The sequence below is a fragment of the Spermophilus citellus genome (assembly GCF_964194105.1).
Source record: "Spermophilus citellus genome assembly, chromosome: 7".
NCBI lineage: Eukaryota > Metazoa > Chordata > Mammalia > Rodentia > Sciuridae > Spermophilus > Spermophilus citellus.
In genome coordinates this window covers 152,842,013-152,855,935 of record NC_138188.1, presented here as the reverse complement: position 1 = coordinate 152,855,935, position 13,923 = coordinate 152,842,013, and the positions used below count along the sequence as shown (strand labels likewise).

The 13,923-nt window shown below is 33.3% G+C and overlaps 1 protein-coding gene across 1 annotated transcript; it reads left to right on the top strand.

Annotated features, from left to right (window-relative positions):
* Positions 1–5,150: 5,150 nt before the first annotated feature.
* On the top strand, positions 5,151–5,486 carry LOC308653261 (uncharacterized protein; the record flags this gene model as incomplete). The annotated part of the gene is made up of 1 exon (XM_081301852.1): positions 5,151–5,486. The coding sequence occupies one exon, from the start codon at positions 5,151–5,153 to the stop codon at positions 5,484–5,486; it is 336 nt and encodes a 111-aa protein (XP_081157978.1).
* Positions 5,487–13,923: the final 8,437 nt, after the last annotated feature.

Below are 13,923 nucleotides of genomic sequence, written 5' to 3'. Positions count from 1 at the left end.
AGTTCTTCTGTTTGTACTAATGCCCCTTTGTGTATCATAAACATGTTCTTGTTATATACAACAGGGAATTAAGTTTGTTCAGCTCTCTTTCAGAGAGAGAGAGAGAGAGAGAGAGAGAGAGAGAGAGAACACACACAAAAAAATGGGTAAAAATTTAAAGAGAAAAAAGACGTTTTCAAAGCAAGAATTAAAAAGAATGGTTAGAGGAGGGTGAAAATGGACTAGGCTTCCTTTGTTTCCACTGTCTAAGACCGTCCAAAAGTTGAGATCTCTACTTAACGAAGAATACAGAGCCAAGTTACACATTCAGAAAAAATGCTGAATTAACTGATTTTTATCAGTCACCTCTACTTTGGAATTTAATGATTCTGTAAGTATAGAATACATGAAGATACAGTCTAGGGAACCTAACTCGACTATGGCCTGGAAATCCAGGAAAACAATGTCCAATCCTTTGTAACACCAGACAGAAGAGTATCGCATTCATGGTGAGCTTTGATCTAATCTACCTGCTGTCAGAGCTAGTATTTCTGTGAATGCATGTAGAAAAATGAAGCCCTGAGCAAGGGAAAGAGAGAGGCCAGATTAGTAAATTCTTGGTAGAAAAATTCATGGGTGTGGTCAAGGATAATGCAATAATAAATAGGGTCTATTTCATTTCTCAAAGAAATATAAGGAAGTACTCTGGGATTCACATACCATCATAGAAAATCATCTCATCACAAAGACAGACATAAAAGGAACAAAAATGATGCAGAAAACAATGTAAGAAATGCCACCGGGAAGTCCATACCTAATCCTTAAATGTAAATGGATTATACTTTCTAATCAAAACAAACCAAAAAACTCCTGCATGGCAAAGGAAAAAATAAAATATGAAGATAACAACAAATGATTGGGAGGGTTGTTTGCAAACTATACATCTGATTTGTGGTTGGTATCCAAGATACACATGAAGTTTAATCAGTGAATATTAAAAATATAACCTAATTAAAATGGACAATGGATCATAATGATTTTTTTAAAAGTGGTAAATAGACATATAACTTGTTTTCAGGGAAAGGCAAGTTAAAACAACACTGATATATCACTTTACACCTGCTAGAATGACTATTATGAAAAAGAAAAAAAATATATAAGATATTTAAAAATGGGAACCCTCTACACAGTTCATGGTGATGTAAATTAGAAGAGTCATGATGGATAACAGAGCAGGTATTCTATGAGAAAATAAAAATAGAACTAAAATATGATTGAGGAGGCGTGCTTCTGGGTACAGATCCTAAGAGCATGTTTATCTGCACTTCCTTCTTCATTACAGCATGTTCAGGAGAGCTAAGGTATGGAGTAAAACTCAATGCCCATCAGTAGATGAGCGACTAAATGAAATGTGCAGAGTGGAATATTTATCAAGTTTTGTAAACAATAAAGATATTCTGTTATTTATGGTAATATGGATGAACTTGAAAAAATATTCAGTGAAATAAACCAGGAGAAAAAAGACAAACATACAAGATCTCACTTAGATGTGCAGCCTAACAAAGTCAAACTCATAGAGACAGAGAACAGAATGGTGGTAATTAGAGCTGTTGGAAGAGAAAGAGGAGGTTTTGATCAAAGATTATAAACCAACAGCCATAAGATGAATAAGTTGTGCTGATCTATTGATTAGTGTGGTGAATAGAGCTAACAACTTGAATTATATACTGGATATTTGCTAAGAAAGCAGATTGTAAGTGTCCTCACCACTAAAACATGATAAATATTTGAGATGATGCATGTGTTCACTAGATTAATCTAGAGTTTCTACAATGTATGCATAGAGCATAAGATCATGTGGCACATCATAAATATATAGGATTTTAAATGGTGAATTAAAGTATAAAATCTTACAAACAGAAAGGGAGTAAACAGGGGAAACCTATATTTGCCATCAGTGTGATTCTTGGAGTACTTTTAGTGTATGATCTCGTGATTCTGGAGGGCTGCTTTGCAATAACTTATTACTTATCTCTACTGAACTCCTTCATAGTATACATACTTGAAAAGAAGGCCTGACTTAGCTTTTACATAGCATTTCTGTGACTGTCTGGAAACAAACAAACAAAAAAAAAGTATTTTCTCTCTATTTAATAGGAGGTATGTTCTCAAATTAGCTACAGGTAATTTCAATAGTAATTTCAGTTCGTAATAGGGATTTACATGAGGTTACTAAGTTTTAAAATATGCTAGAGCCAACCCCTAGACAAATTTCTTGATTATTTATATTTATAAAACACTGGATAATATAAAATGGTTTAGCAATGTTTAATGAGCTCGATAACATTGTAGTTCATTGTTTGGGGGAATCTGGTCACCTTTGAAAGTTTGTTATGAAAAGTATTGAGATATATATATCTGAATAAATGAAAGGGGGGAAAAGAAATAGAATATGTTTTGTCAGTGATAAACGAGAATATGTGTTTCATCCTTTATATTTAGAATGTAATCTCTCTGGGCCTCTTGACAAAAATTCTGAATTCTAGCTGTATCAACTGCTATAGCTCAGTTAGTAGAGTGCTTGCCTCCTATGCACAACGCCATGGGCTCAATCCCCAGCACCACAAACCAAACCAAACAAAACGAAACAAAAACCTGAGGGTCATAAGGTTGAGAACATTGTCCATGCTCATACAATTAGTACAAATCTCAATCATATCATGAAAACTGTTTTCAGGGGAAAGCTTTTTGTACTACTGAGCCTCTGTAACTTAGAAGATAGACTGTATCAGTTACCAAATTACTGCCTTTCTGGTCCAAACTCACCCTTCAACATGTGCCTTGTGATAATAGATAAGATTTTTTCAGCATTCCTCCTTAAATGTGAGCACACGATTCAGCTTTCTCCTTAGAGAATGTGCCTGAACATTGAAGAAGGCACAGGTATAGGACTTTAAATGGTGAAATTTAAAAGATTTTCTGTTATTTTCATAGGCAGTGCTGGAAGGAGGTAGAAGAGGCAGGACGTGGAGGAGGGAGATGACCTCTTAATTACCACCTGTCTTCCAAACATTGCTCCTGCTTTCTCTGTGACCACAGAACATGATTTCTTTCTTTCTTTCTTTTTTTCTTCTTTCTTTCTTAAAAAAAAACTTTTTAATGAGATATCACTGATATACAGAACAGTACCCATGTTTAATATATACAATTTTCTGTGTTCAAATATATACCTATGAAACCATCTATCACTACAATCACGGTTATAAAAATATCTATCACTTTTCAAAGTTTCCTAGTATTCTATTTGCTTTTCCCCCAGAGGTAGAAATAATTAACCTGATAGCTACATTCTTCACAAATTTTTAAGTGCACAATATAGTGTTTGTGTTAGTCAGCTTTTCATAGCTCTGACAAATAACTGAGAAAGGCAACTTAGAGGAGGAAAGATTAACGTTGGATCAGTTTCAGAGGTTCCAGAAATTTCAGTTCATGGTTATCTGGCTCCAGGCCAGGAAAATCATGGTAAAAGGGCATAATGAGCAACTCCTCACTTCATGGTGTCCAGGAAAGAGGGAGATAATGAGAGAGTGAGATAAAAAGGGTATGGGGACAAGATGCAGTCCCCAAGGGCACACCCCAAGGAACCATTCCTTTTGATCAAGTTGTATCTTCTACAGTCTCCATACCTCCCTGTAGTCAATTCAGCTATCAATGGATTAATGCATTGAGAAGGTCAGAATCCTTATGATCCAATCACTTCCCCAAAGCCTCCTCATCCCCTGAATATTGCTTTATTGGGGACCAAGCCTTAACACATGAGCCTTTAAGGTATAATCCAGATCTAAACCATAACACTATTGTTTACGATAGCACAACAGTTTTCCAACATAATCATCAAGTGAGTCTGACACTCAAGATTGTTCTTTCTTGAGGATTCTCCCACAGTTCTAGAATACCTCACAGAATTTAATGATAACTTACAGTAGTTCTTGATTGGATACAGACTAGTTCAGAGATTTTTAGTTTAAGTTCTTTTTGTGTACGTGGAGAAGTTCAGATTGAAGGTAATATATTCACATCAAAATAAAAGCTTATAGAAAAATTTTAATGTAAATAGTAAAGCTAACTTTTATTAAATGTTATAATTGTAAGTAATTCAATAAAAAGTATAACAAGTAGATGTTATTTTAATATGCTTTTAAGAGAAAATAGGTTACGTTCAAATAAAGAAAATATTGTGGAGAATGAACACCTTAATTACTGACTGATTACATGTTAGTGGGAAACATGGTTATACAGCACAAATATGAGAGTGACCTATTGAGTACTCTGAGTTAAACTAGAAATGCCCTTGCTCTCAAGTATTGAACTTTAACAAAAAAGCTTTTGGCCTGTGGCATCTACACAAAAATCTTGGAAAATCCATTTTTTGTTGTTTTTTTGTTTTAACAATAATTCTTCCAGAAGTGATCCATCCGGAGTGAACAAAATCACTTTTCCTAAAGAAGGCAGGCATGGTCACAACGTGCCAGAAAAAGGATGTGATAGACAGGCCTTCTTCAATGAGAAGAATGATGTTTTAGGAGGTGAATGGAGCAGGTTAAATTACTCAGTTCTTTGCCTGAAGACTATGAATAGTGTTTTAGAATGATTGAGATGGAAATACCAAAGTTTTAGGAAAGGAGATAAAGAAACCAAGAAGAAGAATGGAAAAAGTAAGAATAAGAAAAAAAAAAGAAGAGTATTAGGAGAAAAATATTAATAGTATCTACATCTTACATAATAGACCATTTCCAAGATTTTGAAAGAGCAGAATGGTAAACATATAGTTAGAGGCCAAACATATTTTGGTGATGCACTATGTCATGTTCATAAAATGCAATTATAAAAGTAACATATGGTCACTTAAGCTTGGGTGTTTAGTTAATGTATCTTATTTTCTTTTAAGCCTTGTGAAAATTCCTAAGGAAGCAATAAGTAAATTATGAATTCCTAGCAAAATGATTGTACACAGAATAGGTTCATTTTAGGCACATGTTTGTAAAATGAGAGCCCATGTGAGCTATGACACACCCAACCCTGTAAGTATATAAAGGACCTGGAGGACTGGGTGACATTCAACTTCAGAAATATCTTCCAACCCTTCAACTGAAACCTCACCTCCTGACACCATGTGCAGCAACTACTACGGGGACTCCTGTGGAGGCTGCGGCTGCGGCTCTGGCTGTGGATACAGCTCTGGCTATGGATATGGCTCTGGCTGTGGATATGGCTGTGGCTATGGCTCTAGATATGGATATGGCTCTGGCTGTGGATATGGCTGTGGCTGTGGCTCTGGCTGTGGCTGTGGCTCTGGCTATGGATATGGCTGTGGCTATGACTCTAGATATGGATATGGCTCTGGCTGTGGATATGGCTGTGGTTCCCGCTATGGCTGTGGATACACCTCTGGCTGCTGTGGCTGCCTGCCATTTTGTTACAGAAGATGCTATTCCTCTTGCTGCTAATCCTTTGCCATTGATGTGACCCCTCCCAGATTAAGTAAAATTGAAATAACTTCCCTCATCCCTATCTTTAAACTAAAATAAAAGTCAATTATTGTTTACTGGGCATCTGATTTATTATTAAAGAATACTTGGCACTTGATGAAGACTACCTAGTCAGTCATGCCACTGAAGACACAAGATCTTGTCTGGTTCATTGTTCAGGTATACATTCTTTTCTCTTTTTCCCTCTCTGTGCAGTAGCTATCTACAGGAGCATAACAAGACAATATAATTGGATCATAAAAAATGGACCAAAATATCAGTTTCTTAATAAAATAACTTATTCTTTAAGGATTTGGCCTCTTTTATATCTGTTGCCATTGATTTCAGGGTCAAGGCCTCCTGAAAAGCTGGTTGACTACAAATTAGGATACAAATATGTTTTTCATTGAGTGAATCCAAACATTGAATCTTATACATTTCTTAATTCTTAATATGTAAACTTATTGAATTTCTACCTAAATATAACCATATATATCATACCCAGAATTTCTTTGGTGGATAAAGGATTACAATAGGAAGAACTGTGTGACAGGGAATTTAGTCATAAGGTTAATGCTCTAGTACAGATGTGACGGATTTGATTCTGAACTTGTGTTTTAATAAATATGAAATAAAACCAAATCTAACAGTTTTTGACATAAGTGAAATGAAAATCTTTTAGTGTCTTGGTCCATTTTCCGTTATTGTAGCAAAATACCACAGACTAAGAAATTTATTTGATTGATGGTTTGGAGGCTGAGAAGTAGGGAAGGTGTGTGTTATAATATGGTGGAAGGACAAGTGAGCACTTGGGAAACGGAAAAATCTCACTGAATATGCCTTGCTATCAAGAACCCATTCCCACGATAACTAACACATTGCTATAATACTGGCACTAATCCTTCCCTGAGGACAGAGTTTCTATAACCTAATCATCTTATAAAGGTCCCACCTCTTAATACTGCTATAATGTCAATTGAATTTCATTATAGGTTTTAGCGGGAGCATTCAAACAAACCATAGTATGGTGTAAGTAGATAAAGCTTACTCTGCTTTTTTGACTTTCATGATCATGGTTTCAACGTGATTTGCTGAGAATGGCCGACACCATGCTTAGGTTCCAGGCCCCCCCCCCCCACACCAAACAACAACAACAACAAAAAGAGGTAAGTGAGGGTCTCCTTCCATTTCCATGCAATTTCCCTTCTCTCTCCCTTTCCCTCTCACCTCTCGTGCCTCAGGCTCCTGAGTTACTGGGATTACAGGCATGCACCACTGCACCCAGCTATTTATTTATTTTTATGTGGTGCTGAGGATTGAACCCAGTTCCTCACACATGTTGGGTAAGTGCTCTACCACTGAACTGCAACCCCAGCAGTGATTTTGCAATTTTTAAAGAAAGATCTATCCTAGCTTTCTGACAAAGAAATTCTATATTTTCATTTTCTAATATTAAAGCTTTATATTTTATGTTTAGGCCATTGGTCCACCTAGAGTATAGGTTAATATGTTGTGCTCCAGTTTCATTTTTCACCATATTGGTCAGGTTTCACCAACACCACCTACTAAATGACCTAGCCTTTGTCATGGACTGGTGGTGCCACTTTCAACGCCGTCATGCTATTTTCATATCACATGAGTTTCTTTCTGAACTATCACCAAGCTTTCTTTCCATTCACGATCTTTCACATTTTTCAGAAAATTTTTCTGGTGATAGACAATTAGGTTTATTTTACTTTGTTTTTTCACTGAGGAGAATTTTACCCAAAGGGAACAATTTAAAGATAAACAGTTCATAAGGTAAGATTTTTTTTTTCTACTGGTCAGAGGAGTATGAAAATGGAAGAGGCATTTCTCTGATAGCTAGAGATGTTGAACATTTTTTTCATGTAATTGTTGGCCATTTGTACTTATTATTTTAAGAATTGTCGATTTAGCTCATTAAATCATTTATTGAATGATTCTTTTTAAAAATTTGGTGTTGAGTTTTTGAGTTAATTCTTTGTCAAATGAATAGTTGGCAAATTTTTCTCCCATTCCAGAGATTCTCTTTTCATGCTGTTTTCTTTGCCATGCAAGAGGCATTTAGTTTGATGCTGTCACATTTACTAATTCTTGGTATTATTACTGGAGCTATAGAACTGGAGCTGAAGAAGTAATCGCCTGTCCTTACATGTTGGAGTGTTTCCTCTATGTTCTCTTCTAGCAATTGCAATGTTTTTGATCTTATTCCTGGATTTTTTAATCTATTTTGTGTTTTGATTTGTGCAGGGCAAGAGAGGAATGCAAATCAAAATTACACTGAGATTATATCTACCTCTAGTTAGAATGGAAATCATCAAGAATACAAATAATAGTAAATGCTGATGAGGAAATGGGGAGAAAGGAATTTTCCTGTGTTGTTGTTGGGGGATAAAAATTGGTATAGCCAAGGGCTGGGGATGTGGCTCAAGTGGTAGCGTGCTTGCCTGGCATGTGTGCGGCCCGGGTTCGATCCTCAGCACCACATTCAAACAAAGATGTTGTGTCTGCCAATAACTGAAAAATAAATATTAAAAAACTCTCTCTCTCTCTCTCTCTCTCTCTCTCTCTCAAAAAAAAAACCCTTTTCTTTAAAAAAAATGGTATAGCCAATATGAAAATCTGTATGGGGTTTCTTCAAAAGATGAGGAATGGAACCAGCATGTGATCCATTTATACCACCCCGATGGATTTACCTTAAAGAGTTAAACTCAGAATACTATAGAGATACATACAGCCCTATATTTATAGCAGCAGAATTCATAATAGCCACACTATGGAAACAGGCTTCATGACTGAAGTTTGATTCAGACATGAAGAAGAACAAAATTATGTCATTTGCAGGAAAATATATGAAACTGGAGACATCAGGTTAAGTCAAATAAACCAGGAGATCAGAAAGGTATAGTAAGATGATCAGTGGAGGGAGAATTATAAAAGCAGAGTTACTGGAGAAATGAAACTGATCAAAGATGTTATGTACATGTTCAAATATGCCACAATCAAACCTACTATACTGTATAACTATTATGCTCAAAAAAGAAAAAAAAAACAAGAACTAAGGACACTGATTTAAAAAAAAAAGGAAAGAAAAAGAAAAAAAATGAAATTGGGCATTTTGTTGGTATCCCTATCATGAATTTATTCAAATGTTTGGATGCCACTTAGAAAAATCTAAATAAATCTATGTGTCTAGAACATAGACTTAACTAATTGAACAATATCATTCACTTTTATTTTGATGTTTAGTGATTTTATCAGTAAAGAATAACTGAAGATGAAGTCTAGGTAACTTGGATAAAACCAATATGGCTTGGAAAGCCAAAAAACAGATCCCCAATTTCACTGTAGAATGAGGAAGAATAATATAATAGTTACACTGAGCTTTAATGCATCATACCTATAGATAGAGTCAATATTTCTGGATTTCTATTAATCTGTGCAGAAGATGAGCCTTAAAGCAGAGAGAGCCCAGATCAGTACAGAAGTCATCAGACTGATGCAATAATGAATAGAGTCAATGTCAGTTCCCGGAGAGACACTGGGGGTTACATACTGTGAGATGCTGAGAGATGATGAGATGTGATATGGCAATAACAGCTCAGTTGCTTTTGGGAATAGCCATCTTGTCCGAGTAAATGTTCAAAGACCAGTGAGATGGTCATTTGCCAGGTGCATATGGAGAATGATATAGTACCTTGCTACTTATTAGTATTTTTTTTTAAATTTTAGCTGAATAATACAATGTCTCTTAAAATTCAGGTTCCTTACGTATAAAAATATGCATGAAATATCTTTCCAATATTGTTGGGAGGTTCATTTTAGTAATGTTTACAAAAGAAATTTGCCTAATCTGAACCATTGTAAGAACCTGTCATAATAATGAATTTTTTTACACTGAGGGAGTCTGCAAAGGGAAAGCAGTAATCAGAACTTTAAGAGATTAATTAACATATTTATTCACATGACTGTCTAAGATGTAGTCCTTTATTAGTGATAGATATTTCATAATTAATATTTATATTCAGTTAATTCTCCAGAGGCAAGACTTTTAAATTTGAATATATTCAAAAGAGGCACACTTTCAAGATCATCTCTTTCCTATGATGCAAATCTTTTTGGTGGCATCAAATTTGAAATGAGTATCACAATTGCTTTCTACATTTAAATCATAGAATATTTTCAATACAACCATTTTATAGGTAGAAGATGTATGCATCCAAAATTACTGAATTAAATATGTTACAGTGCCAAATACCATGAATTGATATAATATTCTAAGTAGTAATTTATTGTACAAAATTCCTTAGCATAGTTTAATATCAGGATAATTAATTTTCCCAGATTTGGTTTCATTAACTTCACTTACATTCAATTAGTAGAAATTGAGCAAATGTGTGGCATGCACAGTATCATCAAATGCATTTTCTGTTGATACTCAATTAACTTAATATTTATTAAAGTCTTAGAGTGTACAAATTGTGAAGCCAGACTCTGACCCAGTTTTCTCCAATTTAAAAGGTTTCACATATTATAAATATTCAAGAATTAATCTGTGAGTGAGCAATTTAATCCAGTTTTTAAAGAGGAATCAGTAACTTGATTAGAGTTTAGCTGTAGAAAGTAGCATGGGATCCAAATGAAAGAATATTTCTGTAGCTTTTTTCTGTCAGTTAAATAACTACATTTAAGGTGACTCTAAAGAACCTTGAAAAATTTTTACATTAACAAAAATGCTATGCAAAGTCATGATGGATTTAGTTTAAATTTTGAATTTAGAATTTCCAGAAATAAATTGAATCCTGAAAATAGAAAAACCAATTTAGGAAAACTTAATTTTGCAATATTGAAATGGGCAGGAGAAGCAAGTTCTCATTGGGAAATGATTATAACTGAAAAAAAAAAAAAACCAAGAGAACCAAAATAGAAAAAAAAAAGTGTATTCCTTAAATATCGGCTATTTTCTAAATTTAAAATTATGGCAAATACTGACAGATGAAGAGTTAAAATAAGTAAAAAAAAAATCTACTTGGGATCTTTTGAAGACAGGAGAGTCAACACCAGTAATCATAAAGTTATTTTACTCTAAGGTTAAAAGACATGAAATAGTATTTTTATCAGTGTCATTATATACTAAAACATTGTTAACAAATTTTACCATGAAAACCTGTCATGTGGACATTATTGAGACAGGTAGATTCCTGCGCTAAAAATGCAAACATTTTGTATGGTATTATATTATATGGAAAATAAATATTACATGGTAAACAAAACTCAGACATCCTTGATCAAAGTGAGAATCTTTACAAGAACACAAACACTTTTTAGGAAGTTCATGTGTCCAAACCTTTCTCAAAATGCTGATGATATAAAAGCTTTCAGAAATTGGCTGTAATTATATTCCATGGTAAGAAAAGTCTATGATGAAATTAAATAATTCTTACTTGAAAATATCTGAAATAAAACATAATAAAACTATTTGAATATAATAAATACATTTGATCAAAAATAAAAGTAAAACATTTTATATACTTCAGCCAATAGTAACACAATTTCAGTTAAAATTAGGAAGCAAACAGATGTGGCAATTGTTATTATAAAGTGTACAGAAAGAAGAAAATAAAATAAGCACAAACACGAGAAATGGTAAGTAATTGTTTTGGTGTTTATGTCCTTGTATGATCTGGAAAAGTGAAGATACTTATATAAAAATATTAGTCATAAAACACATATAAGATACACTCCATGTAAAAGAAATACAAATATGTAAACACATAACAAGTACATAAATTCACTAATGGTTAGGAAAATTCAAAATAAAAATTAAAAATATTGTTGTATCAGATAGGCAACAGTTTTTATGTCTTTGATTGCACTGGAGATATGGAAGGGATCCACTCATGCAGAGCTTCTGGGAGTAGTAGAATTCCTGGCTCCTGAGAGGTCTGTCAGCAAGGGGTCTTCTTTTGCTGCCCCTATATCTGGCTTCTCTAGCTGTAAATGTTCTAGTAACCAAAAGTGCCATTTATCCTTCTTCTGGATTGCGACATCTGGCACATTCCGTTTATTTGACATCATCTTCTAATATTTCTTCTTTGTGCTTGTATAAAAATATTTTTCTATTCAATACACTTCCAAACATTCCAATCACTTCCAAACATTTTAGTGTTATGTATTTATACATGAACAAAGAGATTTCACAGTTTAAATTCTACATTTTATTTTTGGAAATTTTCATGCATTCAGAACAAACATTTGTATTTGCTGATTCTATTGTGTTATTGTGATCATAAGAACAGGAGATTAGAATGAGATTTCTAATCTTTCTAATTTCTTTTGTAATGGAAAGTTTGTTTTATTATGTATTAGAATATTTATTGATTATAATATTTAGATTTTCTTTTGTAAATTAAGCAACTGTAGTATTGCTTATTTGGGTCAAAGGAAACATCAATTCTCAAACATTTCAGTTACATTTAATTCTTGACTCTTAGAAGTAGGCATGCATACATCTGTACTCATAACAGCTTCATGAAACAGAGGAACAGTGTTTCTTTCTATGTGTTATTCTTCACTATTAGCAGATTTTATGATCAGAAATAATAGCTGAGAGAGAGAACTTGGACTGGTGATGAAGCAAGATCGAAGTGGCCATGATATGATTTGAAATATTTGCTCTCTCAAAGTGCCTCAACCAAATATTCATAAATCTGTGGGCCTTGCAAACTTCTTAGGTTTATCCATTAGTTTAAAAATTATTCTTAATGTAGTTGGCATGACCAATGCAAGTTTTACCCAGTACAAGTAGCTTTCCTCTCTCCTCTCTCCTTCGCTCCTTCCCTTCCTTCCTTCCTTCTGTTAATTTCCAAAGGGTAGAAGTAGTGTACATTACAGATAATGACAACATTATTATAAAGCTAGAAATATAAGATCATATTAAAGAAGGTAAAAATAAAAATAATTTTGTATTTAAAGAAGAAAAATTATTAAGTTATAATAAAATTCAATAAATTAGAAGAGTACATATAAACATTTCTGAGATGTTGCAAAAGCTATACTTAGTGGGAAGTTTACTGAATTCATCACTTTTTACCTTTTAAAATAAGTCATTAGGTAAGAATGAAAATAGACAAAAAATCTATTGAATTTCAAAAAAATTATAAAAGGACCAAAGCAAGCATAAGCAGGAGAAAATATGATTTAGTCAGAAGACATAGAAGTTAAATGTATTGAACTTATTATGCTTTATACTGATTTATGTTAAAAGTTCTAAAATATGGAAGGAAAATATGTTATTTTGTGGAAATATCTAAATTATTCTATATTGCTAAACTAGATAGGAATTATGCATAATTTAGTGTCTCTGACATCCTTAAGGAAATTATTCAGCATTTTCCCTTGAAAACTATCCAGATAGCTTCAAAGGTATTCAAGAAAAGAAAGAAAGAGGCAATTCTGAAGTGTTTGAATACTCTACAGATGAAAGAAAAAGGCAAGAAAGTTTTAAAACTTGTCAATTCAAGCACAAAAGTAACATTTTCAGTATAACTATAGAAGCAAAAATATAAAATATTTTAAAAAATCAGTTGTTGTTGTTGTTATTATTATTATTATTATTATTATTATTATTATTATTTTACCAGGGATTAAATTCAGGGGTGCATTTAACCACTGTGTCACATCTTCAGCCCTTTTTATATTGTTTTTAGTGACAGGGTATCACTGAGTTGTGTATGGCCTTTCTAAGTTGATGAAGTTGGTTTTGAATTTGTGATCCTCCTGCCTCAGGCTCCAGAGCTGCTGGGATTATAAGTATGGACTACAATGCCCAACTCAGTTGTATTTTAAATATAGCTGTAATAGTATTTTAAATATCTCTTGGCTAAGTGGTATTCAGCATAGAATTATGAGGATAATCCCTATTTTGAATTTATAGAATTAGCTTAAATGAAATGAAAATTATTAATCTATGTTGCAAAAACATTTGATCAAAATCAACATCTATTTGTAACAAAGATGCTATTGATAAAATTGGTGAATAATATTTATTTTTCTCAAAACAAATTCCAGCAGTAAATCTATTGTTGAAACCCTAAAACATTCCCTTAGATGTCCATGGATGGTAGACTATCACCATTTTTATACCTAAGGCAATAAAATGAAATAATGTATATCACTAATATAATTTACAGATGAGTTTCCTCTTAACTCAGAAAACCTAAATGAACCACTTAGAAAATATTGAAAATAAATAATGATTTTTCTCTTGGGAGTTGGTTGTAAATAAATATAACCAGATAAGTATCAACATAATTGGGTAGAAAGTAGATAAAAATGGGTGAAGTAAGGAGAGCCAGGGTCTCTCTGTTTATTCTATAGCAGTGTTGCTTAGATA